Source organism: Mus musculus, chromosome 2 (assembly GCF_000001635.26).
Source record: "Mus musculus strain C57BL/6J chromosome 2, GRCm38.p6 C57BL/6J".
NCBI lineage: Eukaryota > Metazoa > Chordata > Mammalia > Rodentia > Muridae > Mus > Mus musculus.
Genome location: NC_000068.7, coordinates 20,784,208 through 20,804,005, shown reverse-complemented (window position 1 = coordinate 20,804,005; position 19,798 = coordinate 20,784,208). Strand labels below are relative to the sequence as shown.

The window sequence follows — 19,798 nt, the reverse complement described above, 5'->3', positions numbered from 1 at the left end:
TTTACAAGTGGAAGGAATAGTCGCACATATTCAAGTGATAACACAGAAACAACGAAGTCAGTATCAACCACAGGGAACACCATTCATCACAAATTACAAGCTTCTCTCGTCACCAGTCACCACTGTTAGCTTGTCCATTCCCCATGAGGCTCCCCCAAATAGGGGTTGCGGCAACAGAATGTAAATCCTTCTGTGGTATTTGAAATTCAGTTATAAAGCAACTAATGTAGCACACAAAAGACTTTAAGAACGATGTCAAATTAGGATCCGGCCCAAGGTTTCAATTCCAAACGTGGGGTTAGTATATATCACTAGGACCCAAGTAAAAGTTAACTCTGATTGCAAGGAAGGAATGGGCATGTCTAAACTCAAGACCCCTGCCACGCCCATTTACTGGGGGCTGGAGGGGGAGGCAAGGGTGGGGTGGGGCTGGCATCTGTGCTGGTTGGTCACCATCATCTACTGTTAAATATTTCCAGTCTTACTTGCGTATTTAAATACAATTCAGCAGCAGGACTAATCCAGCAGAGAGTAAGTGAAATCCAGTTTAGATTTCACAGGGACTTTTTTTTTTTGTTTGTTTAAATCACCTAGCTAGACAAAGGGGATGGATGCATCAAAGCAAGTACATGGAGTTCATGGAAATTTAGTCATAACTACCCTGGAAATTGACAGTCATTCTTAGTCTTAGATGGCCACATGAAAGACAACCAAGCCCCTTTAATATCTGCCCCATGATGTGGATTACATAAACAGTCAGGGAAGCTTGCTCCATGTACAGGGGTAATTAACAGAAATTAGAGACACAGTCACACAACAACTGTAGATGTGAAGGGCCAGGCTGCAGCTTCGTAAAGGTAAGAGGAAAAACCACAGAAACCAAGTTACGGAAGGACAGATGAATAGGCCACAGAGTTAATAATGACAAAATTGGGGGATAAGTCCGATAGTTGTGGTTATTATGAAGGGCTTCATCTACTGAGTTTCATGATCCAGAATGACTCCCTACCCTACAGACCAACCTACTGTTGGGCACTCAACAAAGACCCATAGCAACCTGCTTCTAATCAGTGCTATTGGTGGCGTGAGCTTCAAACTGTGAGACAAGAATGCCTTGTAACATCTGAGCCAACTCTAAAGTCTACAGTGAGACATTGATCATTACAGGGAGCCCTTGGGAGGTATGAGTTCCCAAGCGGTGTTCTAGAATGGTCTAAATATGACAAGCCAGGCCCTGCTAGGGGCCTTCCACAAATTAGTCGTAAAAAGGTCATATAAGGAGATTTCACATACTGAACAAGTAACATATTTCTGGACTATTTCATAGGTTTAGTTTTCTGTGTGAGACAGCTTTGAATATCACTGTCTAATAACTTCCCAGTGCATAAAGACACCCTCTGCCTGCTAAGAGTTTCATCTGTCTACTGAGGGCAGGTTACTTTACCTGGCTTTGTGATGCTTTGGGCCAGAGCTGAGCATGGCCCCTGAAGGCTGTATTAGGCTTGCCCTCTACAGTCTGACGTATCTACCTCACTGAGCTTGCTTAGGTAACAGCCAAGGAATCAGTGGGGTATTTGCTAGGCTACCTTGCAGTTTCTTTTGGCTAATATTGTTTCTCTTTATTTAAAATAAATGAGTGCCACTCAGGTCTGAAATGTAAGTTTCTAGTGAGAAATATTTGAACCTTAATTAAGGTAAGACGGCTCTGAATTCCCAAATCCCAAATGCTCTAGTCTCAGCTTCATAGTGAAGCTCTAACGCTGATGCCAACAACCTTCTCCTCACCATGCAGGCTCTGCTACACAGCCCAGACGCCTCTCTGAAGTCATGAGTAAATTATTTTAGCATTAAAACTAGACTTACTATTTTGGAAGATAGACTTACAAAAATGGCAGTAATTTGCAGCGATTCTGGTTTGCATACTTCAGTGTGTATACAGGTATGTTTCTGGGCTTCCAGGCTTTCATGAGATACGTTGAAAATGAGAAATAGTTGTATTCACTTAGTTGTTAGTTCTGGCTTTTGTTTGCTTGTTTTTGCTTTTAATGCAAACTTAAAGAAGGTATGGCTTCTTTATTTTGGGAAATTGTGGTCTTGCTTTTGCATATACTATTTGTGTGCCGCTCACAGGGACCTAATGCTCACTCTGGAAAGCTAAGGCAGGTATTTCTAATCTCACTCTAAGCCTGCATTTCCGTTAGTTTAAGAAGAAAGGGGAGAGAATAAAACAGAAAGGCCAAAGGCCAGTGATCAAGTGCAAGAGTGCCAGCCATGTTAGTAGCAGAGCAGGAGTGGGGGCGGGGCTGTCTCACTGTATGGTAAATGTATAGCTACCACATGTTACCTTCTTCTCCTTGGGTGGGGCTGTGGCGCCTGCCCTAGTGTCTTTAAGGTGGCTGTTAGCTCGGGACTGCTCAGCATGACTGTTTGGATTTACATCCATAAAGGAACACTTCTGGAATGCCTAAGGGATTAAAATACCGAGATTAACAGGGATTCGGCTGTATGGAGTAGAAAAGAGTCAGGAATCCAGAGACAAGTCCCCAGCTCTGGGCTGACATGCAGACTCCTGCTAGGAGGCAGCATCCTGAAATCCTGTATCCCACAGGGCCTCAAGCTGGCTCCAGGATGAGCTCTAAGCAAAAGATTCCTTATAAAGATTAAATGCACAGAGCCCCTAAAAACTACTAATACCCTTAGGATGGATGTGAAGTTCCATGACAGGCACATGCTTAGCAGGCGTGAAACTCTGGCCTCAATCCCTTGACCTTTCCATGTTGGGAAGTAGACACACAAATTAAAGATGAAAAGACATCTGTGTGTTCTTCATTTCTTACTGGCTTTATTGAAATTATGTATAGGAAGAAAACTCACAAGATATTTTAAACTTACAAAGAGCCAATGTACACCTGTTCATTCTCTCAGTCACAGTCACAGATCTCAGCCTGCTCTGTTGTTCATTTTCAAGCAATTAGTGTTCTTTAGCACCACACAGTCCTGAATGGCCAAGGAGTTGCTGAGCTCTGGACATAACTGTGGGGTTAGCAGCTGCATCAGGTAAACAGGGTTAGGGAGACTAGTTCTTAGATGAAGAGCAGAAGTATGGCTTCTGTCTACCAGCTGGTGGGGTTGGGGATACCAGGAGAGTCCTCTGACACTGGGGTAATGGAGGACATTTGGTCACTCCAATGCTGCTGGGCATCAGCAGTCCTCAAAGGCTATGCAGCAAGCAGTCAACACAACCAACCACAGTGCTTCCCTGGGCTGTAGAGCATTTCCCCACATAAATGCCCCAGTAACTCTAATGTGCAGTTAGTATTAAAAAGCACTTACTGAAATGAATGATCTTAAATAATTGCCTAATAGCCGCTTTATGTCAAATGTTGATATCTGGAAACAACTCAGTAGGCAGGAAGAATTTGTGACTTTGCCAAGTGGACATTACAACATCTGTCCTAATATCTGAACACAGCTAACAACAGAGTCCCTCCTCTGCCCTCAGTGGTTGTGCCTCTGTTTTGGTCATCTTTTCCCTCCGCTATATATCTCTGCTGTCAATCCTGGCTTATCTTAGATATGTTTGTCTTATCTACAGGCCTGCCCATGACACAAAACCATGTCCTTTGGCTGTTAGATGTTGGATTCCCCAGCCTGGAATTTCTTCTGATGCTTTGTCACCTGAATACAGGACACTGTTTCATGAAAACTACCCTAAGAGGGGCCTGCTGGACCCAAAGCAGGAATGTCAATGAAGCTAGGGAATTTTAGTTACTATTGTAAATAGCCACTAATCACAGAGCAAGAAGCCAGATACCAGATATTTTACTGCTTGGAGAGGGATTGTCACAGGTATTGAAGATACTGAATGCAGAAGAGGTCATCTCAAATGGTAGCTAGAAGCATCTCTGATAAATGTATGGTTTCTATTGGAGTGCTAAGACTGGAACATTCAAAAGTCTAATGGTTACTAACTATAAATATGTTTTCTATCAATAAGTTTTTGAAGCCAGGTGTGGTGGCCCTTGCCTCTAATCCCAGCACTTGGGAGGCAGAGGCAGGTGGATTTCTGAGTGTGAGGTCAGCCTGGTCTACAGAATGAGTTCCAGGACAGTCAGGGTTACACAGAGAAACCCTGTCTTGAAAAAACAACCAAACAAACAAACAAAAAAAAATAAGTTTTTGACCATTCTAAGAACCTGTGGAGTGTGCTTATGGAGGACCTGATCCAGGACAATCTGTGAATTTGGTGGAATATTCAAAGGGATCACCACTCAACAGAACGCCCAGAAGTCTCATTTTCCTCATAAAATTCAAGAAGCTCAATTTTGGCAGCTATTACCAGATACCATGCAACCAGAGAAGACCCAGTATCACAAAACTGTCATGGTTTAAAGTTTTCTCCATGTCACATGAAGGATGAGACTTTCTGGGCTACACTAAACCACATGGACAGTGGTGAAAAGATAGAATGTTTTGGGGTCCCACAAAGGGTACAGTCTTTGAGAAGCAAAAATGTCCCATAAAAAGTACAAGTAAGCCGGGCGTGGTGGCGCACGCCTTTAATCCCAGCACTCGGGAGGCAGAGGCAGGCGTATTTCTGAGTTCGAGGCCAGCCTGGTCTACAAAGTGAGCTCCAGGACAGCCAGGGCTATACAGAGAAACCCTGTCTCGAAAAACCAAAAAAAAAAAAAAAAAAAAGTACAAGTAAAAAAAAAAAAATCCAGAGTTTGGTCTAGGAATTATGTATGCATCTAATGAGTTGAGTTCTCAGGCTATGCTGTAGGGCAGAGTCACATTCATGACAAGGAATGTGGGATGAGCTTGGGTATAGACCCTGCAATCCATACTCACTCCTAGCAGAGAGCTATGTTGTCACTAAACATTAAAAACTTTAATAAAATATTCTCTAAAAGGTCCAGGAGAATGGGAGGCAGGGAGAGAGTGAACGAGATGGGGGAGGCTAGGGAGGTTTGCAAATGATTTTTCTATGTAAATTTTATGGAGCTGTTTTAAAGTGGTCACTATTCACATATTTTTCTGGGTGTCCAGAGAGTTCATTAGTTCTTATCTTGGTAAATGGAGGCCAGGATTAAAAGACACAATTAACGAAGGCTAGCTCAGTGCCCTTGGTTAGCTGTTAGCAAACCTGTGGGATCTATGGCCAGAGAGGCCCAGAGGAGAAGGCAAAGAGCCAGTGGCCAAGTGTCACCTCAGCTACGTACCTGGAGTTCTGCCATGATTTTGTCTCCTTCTTCTTCTTCTTCCTCCTCCTCCTTGGAGGAAGGGGCAGGGACTGGTGGTGGGGATGGGGCCCAGGCTGAGGCAGGTTCCTCCGGGGGACATTTTGTGGCTCTAGTCTGTGGTGTTGGCCCAGGGTCTTCACTGCTCACCTACAGGGAATTTGAACCACAGATATTGGTGTCAGACCCTTAGGTCAGACCATGTGGCTTCTCAATGTCTCTTTGGCTCTGGCTCTTCTAGCCAAAAACCTCCTTTATTTCCTTCCATTTCATTTAAATGTATTTGCATAAGTTGTCATGTTGGTAAATTGTTTAAAGAATTATATAATTCTAAATTGCCCACGCTTATAAAGGGCCTTCCCCTCATTGCATTTCCAACTGGAAATTGTATTTTTTCATTTAACACAAGCGATAAAACCTTCCAAATTAAGTGTAAGCTAAGCTCACTTAACACCTTTTGACACAAACACCCACTATTACCTTCCCACCCTCATGTCAGTCTAATGATGCCACACCAGGGCAAGTAGTTGATGATCTGCCTTCACATTGTCATATTAAAAGTCACACAAGGCCAGGCTAGTCCAACAGCACTGGCTGACATTCCCCTCTCAGGCACTTTCGGGGCATCTGGGTTAGCTGAATTACAACCTTTTGTTTGTTTGTTTTTTTAATGTTCGCATGCATAGAACTGTCTGCACCCAGAAACCATTTTGCCAGGACTCAACCCATCAGACCTTAGACATGCTCCTGCCAGTGTAGACCACATCGCCTGATCTCGTGGTGGTAAGTCCTGATCCAGGAAGGTAGCTTCTCCGAGGGGGTGGGGGTGGAGGAGGGGGTGACTTTCCCCCTATCTTGTCCAATTCCTGCTCTGAATTTGGAGAATCTTCTGGAAAAGAATATGCCACTTCAAAGACAGTCTCAAGATATATCTGGTGTATACAAACACAATACAATTTCACTTACAAACTCTAGTCTCACCATAGGCTGATGATTAAGGAGACAGTCTTGATGACAAAGTGAACTCAACTCTCAGAAAGTTCTGCATACATGACCTGCCTTTCACTGACTCAGTTTTCTGATCTCTTACAAAGTATATACAACATACTACAACAACAGACTCTCCACTGGGTTAAATTACTGGGTTCTGGGTTAAATTACTTATATACAGCCATTGGTTTATTGTGAATGCAATGCAAACTATTCGATTCGTTATTACATTTATTGATATACACAAAAATTGAGGGGCACTGGAGAAGTGAAAGCATTGGGGAACTAAAACCAAGCTCCAAAGCTTTTGTACTGCCTGGTTTGTGTGTGAACTTGACACAGGCTGGAGTTATGACAGAGAAAGGAGTTTCAGTTGGGGGAGTGCCTACATGGGATCCAGATATGGGGCATTTTCTTAATTAGTGATCAAGGGGGAAGGGCCCCTTGTGGGTGGTATCATCCCTGGGCTGGTAGTCTTGGGTTCCATAAGAGAGCAGGCTGAGCAAGCCAGGGGAAGCAATCGAGTAAGTAACATCCCTCCATGACCTCTGCATCAGCTCCTGCTTCCTGACCTGCTTGAGTTCTATTGCTGACTTCCTTTGAAGATGAACAGCAATGTGAAAAGTGTAAGCTGAATTAACCCTTTCCTCCCCCAACTTGCTTTTGGTCAGGATGCTTGTGCAGGCATAGAAACCTTGACTAAGACACCTTTCCTGAGGCTTCTGAAGCCTCTAATCTCAGCCCGAAACAGTATTATTGTAGGAATTTATGTAGCTATAAGGACAGACTCAATCAAAGAGGCACAAGGGGAGAGCTAGAGAGGAAATGGGGACAAAGATCAAAGACACATGTAGGGGTGGTTCTGATGCTAAGGTCCTGATCCCCAATTGGTTCTTGATCTTTCAGTAAAGAAGCCATGGATAGCTGGGCAAAAAAAAAAAAAAAAAAAAAAGGAGGGACTTCTGGGTCTCTGGAGGCAAGAGTCATACATAAGAGAAGAGAGGAGAGTTTGCCATGTTTCTGATGGAGAAAAGTTGACCAGCCATGTGAGATTTTGTACAAAGTATAGATTTTTTTTCAATTTTTTATTAGATATTTTCTTCATTTACATTTCAAATGCTATCCTGGAAGTCCCCTATACCTCCCCCTACCCTGCTCCCCTACCCACCCACTCCCACTTCTTGGCCCTTGTGTTTCCCTGTAATGGGGCATATAAAGTTTGCAAGACCAAGAGGCCTCTCTTCCCAATGATGGCCGACTTGGCCATCTTCTACTACATATGCAGCTAGAGATACAAGCTCTGAGGGTACTGGTTAGTTCATATTGTTGTTCCAACTATAGGGTTGCAGACCCCTTCAGCTCCTTGGGTACATTCTCTAGCTCCTCCATTGGGGGCCCTGTGTTCCATCCTATAGATGACTGTGAGCATCCACTTCTGTATTTGCCAGGCACTGGCATAGCCTCACAAGAGACAGCTATATCAGGGTCCTTTCAACAAAATCTTGCTGGCATATGCAATAGTGTCTGCGTTTGGTGGCTGATTATGTGATGTATCCTCGGGTGGGGCAGGCTCTGGATGGTCCATCCTTTCCTCTCAGCTCCAAACATTTTCTCTGTAACTCCTTCCATGGGTATTTCCTTCCCTATTCTAAGAAGTAATAAAGTATTCACACGTTGGTCTTCCTTCTTGATTTTCCTGTGTTTTGAAAATTGAATCTTGGGTATTCTAAGTTTCTGGGTTAATATCAACTTATCAGTGAGTGCATATCAAGTGACTTCTTTTGTGACTGGGTTACATCACTCAGGATGATATCCTCCAGATACATCCATTTGCCTAAGAATTTCATAAATTCATTGTTTTTAATAGGTGAGTAGTACTCCATTCTGTAATTGCACCACATTTTCTGTATCCATTCTTCTGTTGAGGGACATCTGGGTTCTTTCCAGCTTCTGGCTATTATAAATAAGGCTGCTAAGAACATAGTGGAGGATGTGTCCTTATTACCAGTTGGAATATCTTCTGGGTATATATGCCCAGGGGAGGTATTGCTGGATCTTCTGGTAGTACTATGTCCAATTTTCTGAGGAACCGCTAGACTGATTTTCAGAGTGGTTGTACAAGCTTGCAATCCTACCAGCAATGGAGGAGTGTTCCTCTTTCTCCACATCCTCACCAGCATCTTCTGTCACCTGAATTTTTGATCTAAGCCATTCTGACTGGTGTATGGAAGAATCTCAGGGTTGTTTTGATTTGCATTTCCCTGATGATTAAGTATGCTGAACATTTTTTTCAGGTGCTTCTCAGCCATTTGGTATTCCTCAATTGAGAATTCTTTGTTTAGCTTTGTACCCCATTTTAAATGGGGTTATTTGAATTTCTGGAGTCCAGCTTCTTGAGCTCTTTGTAGATATTGGATATTAGATCCCTATCAGATTTAGGATTGGTAAAAATCCTTTCCCACTCTGTTGGTGGCCTTTATGTCTTATTGACAGTATTTTTTGTCTTACAGAAGGTTTGCAATTTTATGAGGTCCCATTTGTTGATTCTTGATCTTATAACACAAGCCATTGCTGTTCTGTTCAGGAATCTTTCCCCTGTGCCCATATCTTTGAGGCTATTCCCCACTTTCTCCTCTATAAATTTCAGTATCTCTGGTTTTATGGGGAGTTCTTTGATCCACTTAGACTTTAGCTTTGTACAAGGAGAAAAAATGGATCAATTCACAGTCTTATACATGATAACCGCCAGTTGTGCCAGCACCATTTGTTGAAAATTCTGGCTTTTTTTCCACTGGATGGTTCTAGCTCCCTTGGCAAAGATTAGGAGACCATAGGTGTGTGGGTTAATTTCTGGATCTTCAATTCTAGTCCATTGATCTACCTGTCTATCATTGTACCAGTACCATGCAGGTTTTATCACAATTCCTCTGTAGTACAGCTTGAGGTAGGCATGGTGATTCCACTAGACGTTCTTTTATTGTTGAGAAGAGTTTTTGTTATCCTAGGTTTTTTATTATTCCAGATGAATTTGCAAATTGCCCTTGCTAACTCAGTGAAGAATTGAGTTGGAATTTTGATGGGGATTGCATTGAATCTGTAGAATGCTTTCAGCAAGATAGGCATTTTGATATATTGATCCTGCCAATCCATGAGCATGGGAGATCTTTCTATCTTCTGAGATCTTCTTCAATTTCTTTCTTCAGAGACTTGAAGTTCTTATCATACAGATCTTTCACTTCTTTGGTTAGGGTCACACCAAGATATTTTATATTATTTGTGATTATTTTGAAGGGTGATGTATCCCTAATTTTTTTCTCATCCTGTTTATCCTTTGTGTAGAGAAAGGCCACTGATTTGTTTGAGTTAATTTTATATCCAGCTACTGCACTGAAGCTGTTTATCAGGTTTTGAAGTTCTCTGGTGGAATTTTTGGGGTCACTTATATATACTATCATATCATCTGCAAATAGTGATATTTTGACTTCTTCCTTTCCAATTGGTATCCCCTTAATCTACTTTTGTTGTCCAATTGCTCTGGCTAGGACTTCAAGTACTATATTAAATAGCTAGGGAGAAAGTGGACAGCCTTGTCTAGTCCCTGATTTTAGTGGGATTGCTACCAGCTTCTCTGCATTTAGATTGATATTGGCTACTGGTTTGCTGTGTATTGCTTTTATTATGTTTAGGTATGGACCTTGAATTCCTGATCTTTCCATGACTTTTATCATGAATGGGTGTTGGATTTTGTCAAATGCTTTCTCAGCATCTAAATAAATCATGAGATTTTTGTCTTAGAGTTTGTTTATATAGTGGATTACGTTAATGGATCTCCATATATTAAACCATCCCTGCATCCCTGGGATGAAGCCTACTTGGTCATGATGGATAATCGTTTTGATGTGTTCTTGGATTCTGTTTGCAAGAATTTTATTGAGTATTTTTGCATTGATATTCATAAGGGAAATTGGTCCGAAGTTCTCTTTCTTGGTTGTATCTTTGTGTGGTTTAGGTATCAAAGTAACTGTGGGATCATACAATGAATTGGGTAGAGTACCTTCCGTTTCTATTTTGTGGAATAGTTTGAGGAGAGTTGGAATTAGGTCTTCTTTGAAGGTCTGATAGAACTCTGCACCAAACCCATCTGGTCCTGGGCTTTTTTTGTTTGGGAGACTATTAATGACTGGTTCTATTTCTTTAGGGAAAATGGGACTGTTTAGACCGTTAATCTGATCCTGATTTAACTTTGGTACCTGGTATCTGTCTAGGAATTTGTCCATTTCATCCAGGTTTTCCAGTTTTGTTGAGTATAGCCTTTTGTAGTAGGATCTGATAATGTTTTGGATTTTCTCAAGTTCTGTTATGTCTCCTTTTTTATTTCTGATTTTGTTAATTAGGATATTGTTCCTGTGCCCTCTAGTTAGTCTGGGTAAGGGTTTATCTATCTTGTTGATTTTCTCAAAGAACCAACTCCTGGTTTGTTTGATTCTTTGAATAGTTTTTTGTTTTGTTTTGTTTCTACTTGGTTGATTTCAGCCCTAAGTTTGATTATTTCGTACTGTCTACTCCTTTTGGGTGAATTTGCTTTTGTTCTAGAGCTTCTAGGTGTGCTGTCAGGCTGCTAGTGTGTGCTTTCTCTAGTTTCTTTTTGGCAGCACTCGGGGCTATGAGTTTTCCTTTTAGGGCTGCCTACATTGTGTCCCATAAGATTGGGTATGTTGTGACTTCATTTTCATTAAACTCTAAAAAGTCTTTAATTTCTCTCTTTATTTCTTCCTTGACCAAGGTATCATTGAATAGAGTGTTGTTCAGCTTCCACGTGAATGTTGGCTTTCTATTATTTATGCTGTTATTGAAGATCAGCCTTAGTCTGTGGTGATCTGATAGTATGCATGGGATAATTTCAATATTTTTGTATCTGCTGAGGCCCGTTTGGTGACCAATTTTGGAGCGGGTATCATGAGGTGCTGAGAAGAAGTTATATTCTTTTGTTTTAGGATGAAATGTTCTATAGATATCTGTTAAATCCATTTGTTTCATAACTTCTGTTAGTTTCAATGTGTCTCTGTTTAGTTTCTGTTTCCACGATCTGTCCATTGATGGGAGTGGCATGTTGAAATCTCCCCCTATTATTGTGTGAGGTGCAATGTGTGCTTTGAGCTTTATGAAAGTTTCTTTAATGAATGTGGCTGCCCTTGCATTTGGAGCATAGATAATCAGAATTGAGAGTTCATCTTGGTAGATTTTACCTTTGATGAGTATGAAGTGTCCCTCCTTGTCTTTTTTGGTAACTTTGGGTTGGAAGTCAATTTTATTCGATATTAGAATGGCTACTCCAACTTGTTTCTTCAGACCATTTGCTTGGAAAATTGTCTTTCACCCTTCCACTCTGAGGTAGTGTCTGTCTCTTTTCCCTGAGGTGGGTTTCCTGTAAGCAGCAAAATGTTGGGTCCTGTTTGTGTAGCCAGTCTGTAAGTCTATGTCTTTTTACTGGGGAGTTGAGTCCATTGATATTAAGAGATATTAAAGAAGAGTAACTGTTGCTTCCTGTTATTTTTGTTGTTAAAGTTGGCATTCTGTTCTTGTGGCTGTCTTCTGTTAGATCTGTTGAAGGATTACTTTCTTGCTTTTTCTAGGATGTGGTTTCCGTCCTTGTATTGTTTTTTTTTTTTTTTTTTTTTTTTTTTTGGTTTGTTTTTTTTTTTGTTATTATCCTTTGAAGGGCTGAATTTGTGGAAAGATAATGTGTGAATTTGATTTTGTCGTGGAATACTTTGGTTTCTCCATCTACGGTAATTGAAAGTTTGGCTGGGTTTAGTAGCCTGGGCTGGCATTTGTGTTCTCTTAGTGTCTATATAACATCTGTCCAGGATCTTCTAGCTTTCTCTGGTGAAAAGTCTGGTGTAATTCTGATAGGCCTGCCTTTATATGTTACTTGACCTATTTCCCTTACTGCTTTTAATATTCTATCTTTATTTAGTGCATTTGTTGTTCTGATTATTATGTGTCGGGAGGAATTTCTTTTCTGGTCCAGTCTATTTGGAGTTCTGTAGACTTCTTGTATATCTCTTTCTTTAGGTTACAGAAGTTTTCTTCTATAATTTTGTTGAAGATATTTGCTGGCCCTTTAGGTTGAAAATCTTCATTCTCATCTACTCCTATTATATTTAGGTTTGGTCTTCTCATTGTGTCCTGGATTTCCTGGACGTTTTGAGTTAGGATCTTTTTGCATTTTGTATTTTCTTTGATTGGTGTGTCCATGTTCTCTATGGAATCTTCTGCATCTGAGATTCTCTCTTCTATCTCTTGTTATCTGTTGCTGATGCTCGCATCTATGGTTCCTGATTTCTTTCCTAGGGTTTCTATCTCCAGAGTTGTCTCCCTTTGGGTTTTCTTTGTTTCTACTTCTATCTTTAGATCTTGGATAGTTTTGTTCAATTCCATCACCTGTTTGGTTGTGCTTTCCTGGAATTCTTTAAGGGGGTTTTGTGTTCCTTCTTTAAGGATTTCTACCTGTTTAGCAGTGTTTTCCTCTAATTCCTTAAGGGATTTTTGTGCTTCCTCTTTAAGGCCATCTACCTGTTTAGCCATGTTCTCCTGTATTTCTTTAAGTGAGTTATTAATGTCCTTCTTAAAATTTTCCACCAGCATCGTGAGATATGATTTTAAATCCAAATCTAGCTGTTAGGGTGTGTTGGGGTATCCAGGACTCGCTGTGGTAGGCATACTGGGTTCTGATGATGCTGAGTGGTCTTGGTTTCTGTTGGTAAGATTCTTACATTTGCCTTACGCCCTCTGGTAATCTCTGGCGCTAGTTGTTATAGCTGTCTCTGGCTGGAGCTTGTTCCTCCTGTGATTCTGTTAGCCTCTGTCAGCACTCCTGGGAGTCCAACTCTGTCCTGAGTCTCAGTGGTCAGAGTACTCTCTGCAGGGCACCTCTCCTCTGATAGGAGAGGAGCACAGATATGTGGAGCGCAGATCTGCTTCCTGGATGGAGATGAAGGCCTGAAACAGGGCCTGTCCCGAAGTATGTTGCTTCTGCAGTCCACATGCTCTCCTGAGCAGACACGTCTCTGAGGTACCCCGGATACAAGATGGCTCTCTCACCTGCTCCCCAGAGTGTAGATTTTGACCACACAGGCAAGTTGTCAGGGGTGTCTAGCAGGGACTAGCTGTAACTGAGCAACTAAAGTTTAGGGCAGCTGGGAGATGCAGAGATAAGAATATTGATAAGGGCATACTTTTCCAGGCAGGAAAAAGTAGCACTCAGCAATTGTGCCAAGAAGGCAAGTTGAAAATGAACAAAGTGTACGTCTGTGTCTTTTATCTGTATATTCAAGGGAAGCTGAGTCAGGGCTGGTAGCATGGCCCATTCCCAGAGCTTAGGCAGGGTAGCAAAGTTACACACAACAGACACATAAGAAGTGGGACTCTGGAGAGAAGGCTATGATGGATGGTGGAAGATGCCTTGCTGGCAATAGGAGACAGCATGGAGTAAATGGGAGAATTATAAATTGGAGTTCATAGCAAAATTAGGGTATATGTGTTTCTCTCAGTTCTACCTCATGTGCAGGAAAAATCATTTCTCACTAAATCAAAGGTTCTATAAAAGCCTGCCTTTCTTCTACCTGACAGCCACAGACTCACCAAACCCAAACTCACAAACCAGCTTCTGGACTTTTCTCTTGCTTCTCTTCCTGGGACTTGGCCTGGATTTCCCAGGGTATATTTTGCTTTTCTGGCAAACTGAGACTTGTTTGAAGGAGATTCTTAAGTTTCCTCTTCATGTTGTAATGAAGACCGGAGTAAGGCATTGGGTGTGAAGAGCAAGTGGGTCTCCAAAAAGGATATGGCTTCAAGGCTGTTCATGATCCAGATGGGCCCTGCCCAACTGGGAGGACTGTCTTGGCTTTGAGCATCCATCCAAGGATGGATGGATTGTGAAGGTTGACAACAGAGGTCTATCTTCTGGCTGACCAGCCTAGGACAGGTCTGTCTTCCCACTGCTCTGTGAGAGCAAAATCTCTACCTTGACTAAGCTTCAGTCAGGCCCCTTTAGCCTCTTTCTTGGCTGCACCCTGACCTGGTCACTGAACATAGTTTTAGTAGACACTTTTGGTGTTGGCTTAGCAAGGATCTCTCCATCCCAGATACTTCTCTCTTATTCATTGTAATACTCTTCAATGAATCTTTCCCTGCTATTTTAAAGAACTACCTACTGAATGATTTCTATTTAACAATGATTGAGGATTTGATGTTCAAAAAGTACTTCATATCTACCCATCCTTCTCACTATCTATGTAGCTTAACAATATACCTACTAGGATTTTATAAGACTGTACAATGATATTTCTCTCTCTCTCTCTCTCTCTCTCTCTCTCTCACACACACACACACACACACACACACACACACACACACAGATAGAAACCAGCAATAACAGCTACAGGTGACTGCTACATATTCTTGGTGCCCTTGCATTAGTGAACTACTTCCAAGAATGTAGTTTTAAAAAGGAAGAAAAAGCAATATACTGAATAAAAACATTCATGGTGGTAGCTGAATAATTTATGCAGGAAGTTTTTAATATGAAAGTGAAAAGGAAAATTAAGACATTATCCTAAAATGTGTGGTGTATGAGTTATGTAAATAAGGAACAATTATAAGAATATGTGACATTGACAGATTGAGAAAAGATTAGTAACAAGGAGGGCAGTTATACAAGGTAGAAATATGATGAGATGGCTCAGAATTAACTACCCCTCCAGTGTCTTGATTTCTTCAGGAAGTTTACTTGTATAGAGATTGTAGTGTGTGTGTGTGTGTGTGTGTGTGTGTGTGTGTGAGAGAGAGAGAGAGAGAGAGAGAGAGAGAGAGAGGGAGAGAGAGGGAGAGGGAGAGGGAGAGAAAGAGATCCATGGCCTACACATGGAAGTCAGAAGACAACTTGGAGGAGTTGGTTCTTCCCTTCTATTACATTGGTTCTGGGAATGAAATTGGGTCATCAGGTTTGGTGGCAAGTGACTTTGTCTTCTGAGCCAGGGATATCCATCAGAAAGTAAGATATGGTCCTCTTGTCCCACAGAAACTTCTGTGGTAACCGGACTCTGAATTGAGGACAGTGAGCGTGAACATGTCTAGAAGGCCTTCTGTGGGCTGGTTCTCACCTGACAGCTCCAGCTTATCCCCTGCCGCATCTCCCTTTGACACTGGGCTGGAAGCTGGGGGCATCTCCAGGTTTGGAATTGACTTCATGATGTTGGCCTGAGCTTCCTCCAGGAGCTTCTCGAACTCCTTTCCGTTATAGTGTTCCAGATTTTGCCTTTTTTCTTCCCATTTCTTTTCTGCCTTCTAAAGGAGAACAACAATGACAGACAGCTTAAAAACTGGAGAGAAGATTTAGGTGAGAGATTTCATACTGAAGTGCTGAAGGGGTGTATAACAGCATGTCATGAGACAATGCCCTTGTCCATCTGAGTCTGCCTGTCTCCTCATTTCTATCACATTGCCAAGGTGACACTCATCCACAGAAAAGCTATCTCAGAAGCTCAAACCTGCCACTGGTGGCCACTCAGCAGTTCCCATACACTTCTGCCAATGCTAAATTAAAATGGGTATGGATGCTGCTTTTCAAAGGTGTTTTCTACTATAAAACTTTGTTTTCTAAATTTAACTTTCTTTGCAAAAGGAATGTTTAAAAAACAGAAACACAAACCCACTCACTCACTAAGAACCACAGTATAAATCTATGTCTTGATTTTACAATGCACTCAAGTACTGAAATATCATATGGTATTCTATTAATATGTACAATTTTATGTTTTTATATATCAGTTGCAAAAATAAATTGAGGTTAAGAAAAATTCTTTGTCTCAATTCTAATTCTGCTCAATATTTACTATATGACATCTGGGCCATCCCTTCTTATAAAATGGTATTTGCTTAGACCATTTATAGTCAAGTTTCATGATAAAGACTCATGTAAGTATTTTAAAACACCCTTATATTATTAAAAGCATATTATCCTCTCATTTTCACAGAAAGCTGAATTCCACTCCATGAGTAGTGTTTACTCATGATATAAGAAAATAAGACTGCTGGAAACATTGTGTCCTAGTAGATCTTGTGGGCCAGTGAGATGGGGCATTTGCTCAGGGCTTACAGTATACAGACAGACACTTCCCCTCCTCCACTGCCAGACTCCTGTGTTTTCCTCCCTAGCACTGACCACCTGGCATGTACTTGGTGAGCCATAAACAGGTTAGCCTGGCTCACTGGCGACCCAGAACCTATGATGGATAGTAGGGATCAGTGAATGAATAAAACATACCCGATTTGGCAGTGGCCCAGGGATAAGGAGGGCCCTAGGCATCTTCAGAGAGAATTCCTACGTATCCTTTCACAACTTGAAATATGTACATCTTATTGATAATTATGCCCATCAGGCTCATTAGTAGATGTTTATGAAACAAAAATGTCACATTGACATCCTTTAAGTAAGAGAATGCAACCTTCCTACACCTCACCCCGGTCCAGTGCTGGGGACAGAGTCATGGTCCACCAACTGCCTTCCATTCCTTCCTCAATAAGCAATGTTGAAACAGGTGACATCTATCAGTATGCAGATACTACATGTGGATTGAAGACTACTCCACGTCTAGAGGCTACATGAGTGTGGCCATGGCAGTTTTAATATGGCATCCATACACACCCCATGTTATCCTGGTGATGTGTGAGACAGGGAAGCACGTATAAGACAGGGAAAGTCAGGTATGACCAGGTTGTTGGTGACAGAGTGGAGGAAAGGCTCTGAAATTAGGGGAACGAGAGAGCTAGGGAGGGAAACAAAATATATTTAAAAGAGTATGATTTTTTAAAATGTCATGTGATTTGTTTTTTTCAGTGATGGGGAACCCAGAAACCAGCATATGCTGGGCAAAGGCTTTGTTGTCCAACTCGCACCTCAGCATCTGACTGTGTAAACCAGGCTGGCCTCCAACTCCTAAAGTTCCTGCTTAAGCCTTCCTACTGCTGCAATTCCATACGATGCCCACTGCTCCAGTTTCATTCTTAGACTGCTACAATAACTTCCCAGTCAGCTCCCTCCATTCCAGACACACCATCCTAATTGACTCTATGTAACATCTCTGGATTATTTCCTAAAGATACCATTTTGAAAGGGCAATGGTCAGATCTTCTATGTATCTCTAAAATGTTCCCCAGGGAACATCAGTCATTATTTTTTGTCTTCGGCCTTCCTTCTCCAGCATTGTTCTCTAGAACATCCTCCTCAACACCTGTCCTGGTTAGTTTTTTTTTTTTTTTCTCTTCCCAACTTGTCAGAAGCTAGAGTTCTCTGGGAAGAGGACCCTCTATTGAGAAAATTTCTTCAAAAGATTGCCTGTAGGCAAATCTGTAGGACATTTTCTTAATTAATCATTGATGTGGGAAGGCTCAGACCACTGGGGGCTGTGCCATTCCTGGGAAGATGGTTCTGGGGTGTATAAAAAAAGTAGGTAGAGCAAACCAGGAAGGGGTGCTCATCCAAGCCAGTAGCAGTGCTCCTCCATGCTTTCTGCATCAGCTCATGCCTCCAGGATTTTGCTTTGAGCTCGTTCCTTGAGTTCCCTCAGTAGACCGTGACCCAGAACCTGGAAGCTAAATAAACCCTCTTCTCCCCAAGTTGCTTTTAGTCATCACAGCAGCAGAAAGCACACTAAGACAGCACTTTCCTTGTTTACACAGGTTCTAGTGACTTTCAGGACAGAGGCAAACTCTCTCCAAGTTTGCCTTTAGCATGGTGGCTGAGGTTACACTGGCTCAGAAAACTCACTGCTCCATTTCTCTGTAAGCCCACACTCAGCCACCTCCTATGAGCATACCAGTTCCCAGATCTGCACTCATGGGTGCTGGCATATTCTTCCTGTTAGGTCTTTCTCCATGAGAGCTGGCTGTTCAACATTACCAGCACTCCAGGTTAGAGCTCATCTTCTCACACCTGATGGCCTTTCTCTCACCCTAAACTGTATTCTTTTTTTCTACAAAAATCTAAAAACAAACAACAAAACCCCAAATATCAATAAAAAGCTATCTTTAGTCAAACTATATATTTGATTCATAGTGTATTCATGTGAATACACAGTCACACACACACACACACACACACACACACTGCATATACATTCATTGGTATTTAAATACACAACAATCAGAATATAAATTCCTTGCAGGAAAGGGCTATACTTATAGGATTGTAAGAAATGGAAATAGGACTCTACCTCAATGGACACTGCCCTGTTCTTGGCACTCACACTGTGAATTTCCTCAATGAACAAGCTCTGCATGGAGGAACCATTCACTGGGGTCTGAGGGGACTGGGGGCCTGGAGCTGACTGGGCAGAGGTTACTTCCTGTGTGATTGCTGGAGGGCTGGCTGTGTGAGGTCTGGTTCCTCCAGGCAAGTTCTGGGCTGGGTTCATCAAGGCTGAGGAGTGCTGGGAAGGTTGCATGACCACAGGCGAGCTCTGTACATGGTGAACTGTCATGGTGGATAGGGGCACCACTTCTGACTTCACATCGCCAGGGCTTCCAGTGCTACAGTGGAGGGGTTGCCCAGGGGCATGGGCTGTCTCTTCCTGATGCTTCAGGACCTCTGCAGCTGTGGCCTTCTCCATGGCAACATACTGTGCAGCCTGGGATGCATCGGTGCCTTTCAGGAGCCCATCAGTGACATGCCTAGAAAAAACCATGCACAGCAGTGTTAAACAGTGCTGACTCTCCCTCCGTGCCTTCTCTGTGATATATCTGAATGCCATGCTTCAGTACCAGATCAGATGAAAACATTAAAAAACTCAGGAGCAGTTCAGGGGTGAGGGTTACCTTGACAATCTTCCAAAGCTATATAGTTCTTCCTTTGAAAGATGAGAGAGAGAGAGAGAGAGAGAGAGAGAGAGAGTCTGTCTGTCTTTGTTCATGTGTGTGTGGAGTCAGACACTATCTCCCATCTTGTCATAGATGGACTCATGCTATTTGTACCTGGTACTACATGGATTCTAGGGATCTGAACTCGGGTCCTCATGTTTTGTGGCAAGTGCTCTTGTCCACTGAGCCATGCTATCGGCCCCAAGAGATAGTCTCTTTTATGGTAATGGTATTGTGTCCAGACAAGACTAGCCCCTTACTGGTGTTGGTAAGTAGAAGTGAACACACGTCTAGTAATAATTACTCCTCCATGTGACCTAGCCTGTGAGGCCCCCAAATGCACTCAGTTCTCACTCAGAAGCTTCTACAAGCTTTCTAACTCTTCTTAGACTATGAGACTTATCAGTGTGTATTATCACCTTGTGGCTATCTTTCCCTTTAAGTGGACTCAATCAAGTCCTTCAAATTCAAGGCCAACCATGACTCTAAATTGAGGTATGTTTAGACCCCCATCCTCCTTTGTTTTGGTGGTCTCATTTTTCTTTTTTTGCAGTGCTTGGGGTGGTACCCAGGACCTCGAACAAATGTTCTACAACTGATTTATTGGGTTTTGAGACAGTCTGTATAGCTCATGCTGACCCTGAACTTGT

At 42.1% G+C, this 19,798-nt stretch overlaps 1 protein-coding gene across 24 annotated transcripts in view; it reads right to left on the bottom strand.

Annotated features, from left to right (window-relative positions):
- Etl4 (enhancer trap locus 4) overlaps window positions 1–19,798 on the bottom strand; it is a 900,329-nt gene that overhangs the window by 6,530 nt on the left and 874,001 nt on the right. For 15 of the 24 annotated variants that reach the window (XM_006497408.4, XM_006497426.3, XM_006497427.3 and 12 more), the window contains 5 exons: window positions 18,506–18,962; window positions 15,395–15,578; window positions 5,975–6,129; window positions 5,223–5,390; window positions 2,345–2,464 (listed from right to left, as the gene is read on the bottom strand). In XM_006497408.4, the coding sequence (XP_006497471.1) occupies window positions 2,345–2,464; window positions 5,223–5,390; window positions 5,975–6,129; window positions 15,395–15,578; window positions 18,506–18,962 (1,084 nt within the window). The remainder of the gene's footprint in view (window positions 1–2,344; window positions 2,465–5,222; window positions 5,391–5,974; window positions 6,130–15,394; window positions 15,579–18,505; window positions 18,963–19,798) is intronic. The other 9 variants (XM_006497414.3, XM_006497428.3, XM_006497430.4 and 6 more) reach the window with 4 other exon arrangements.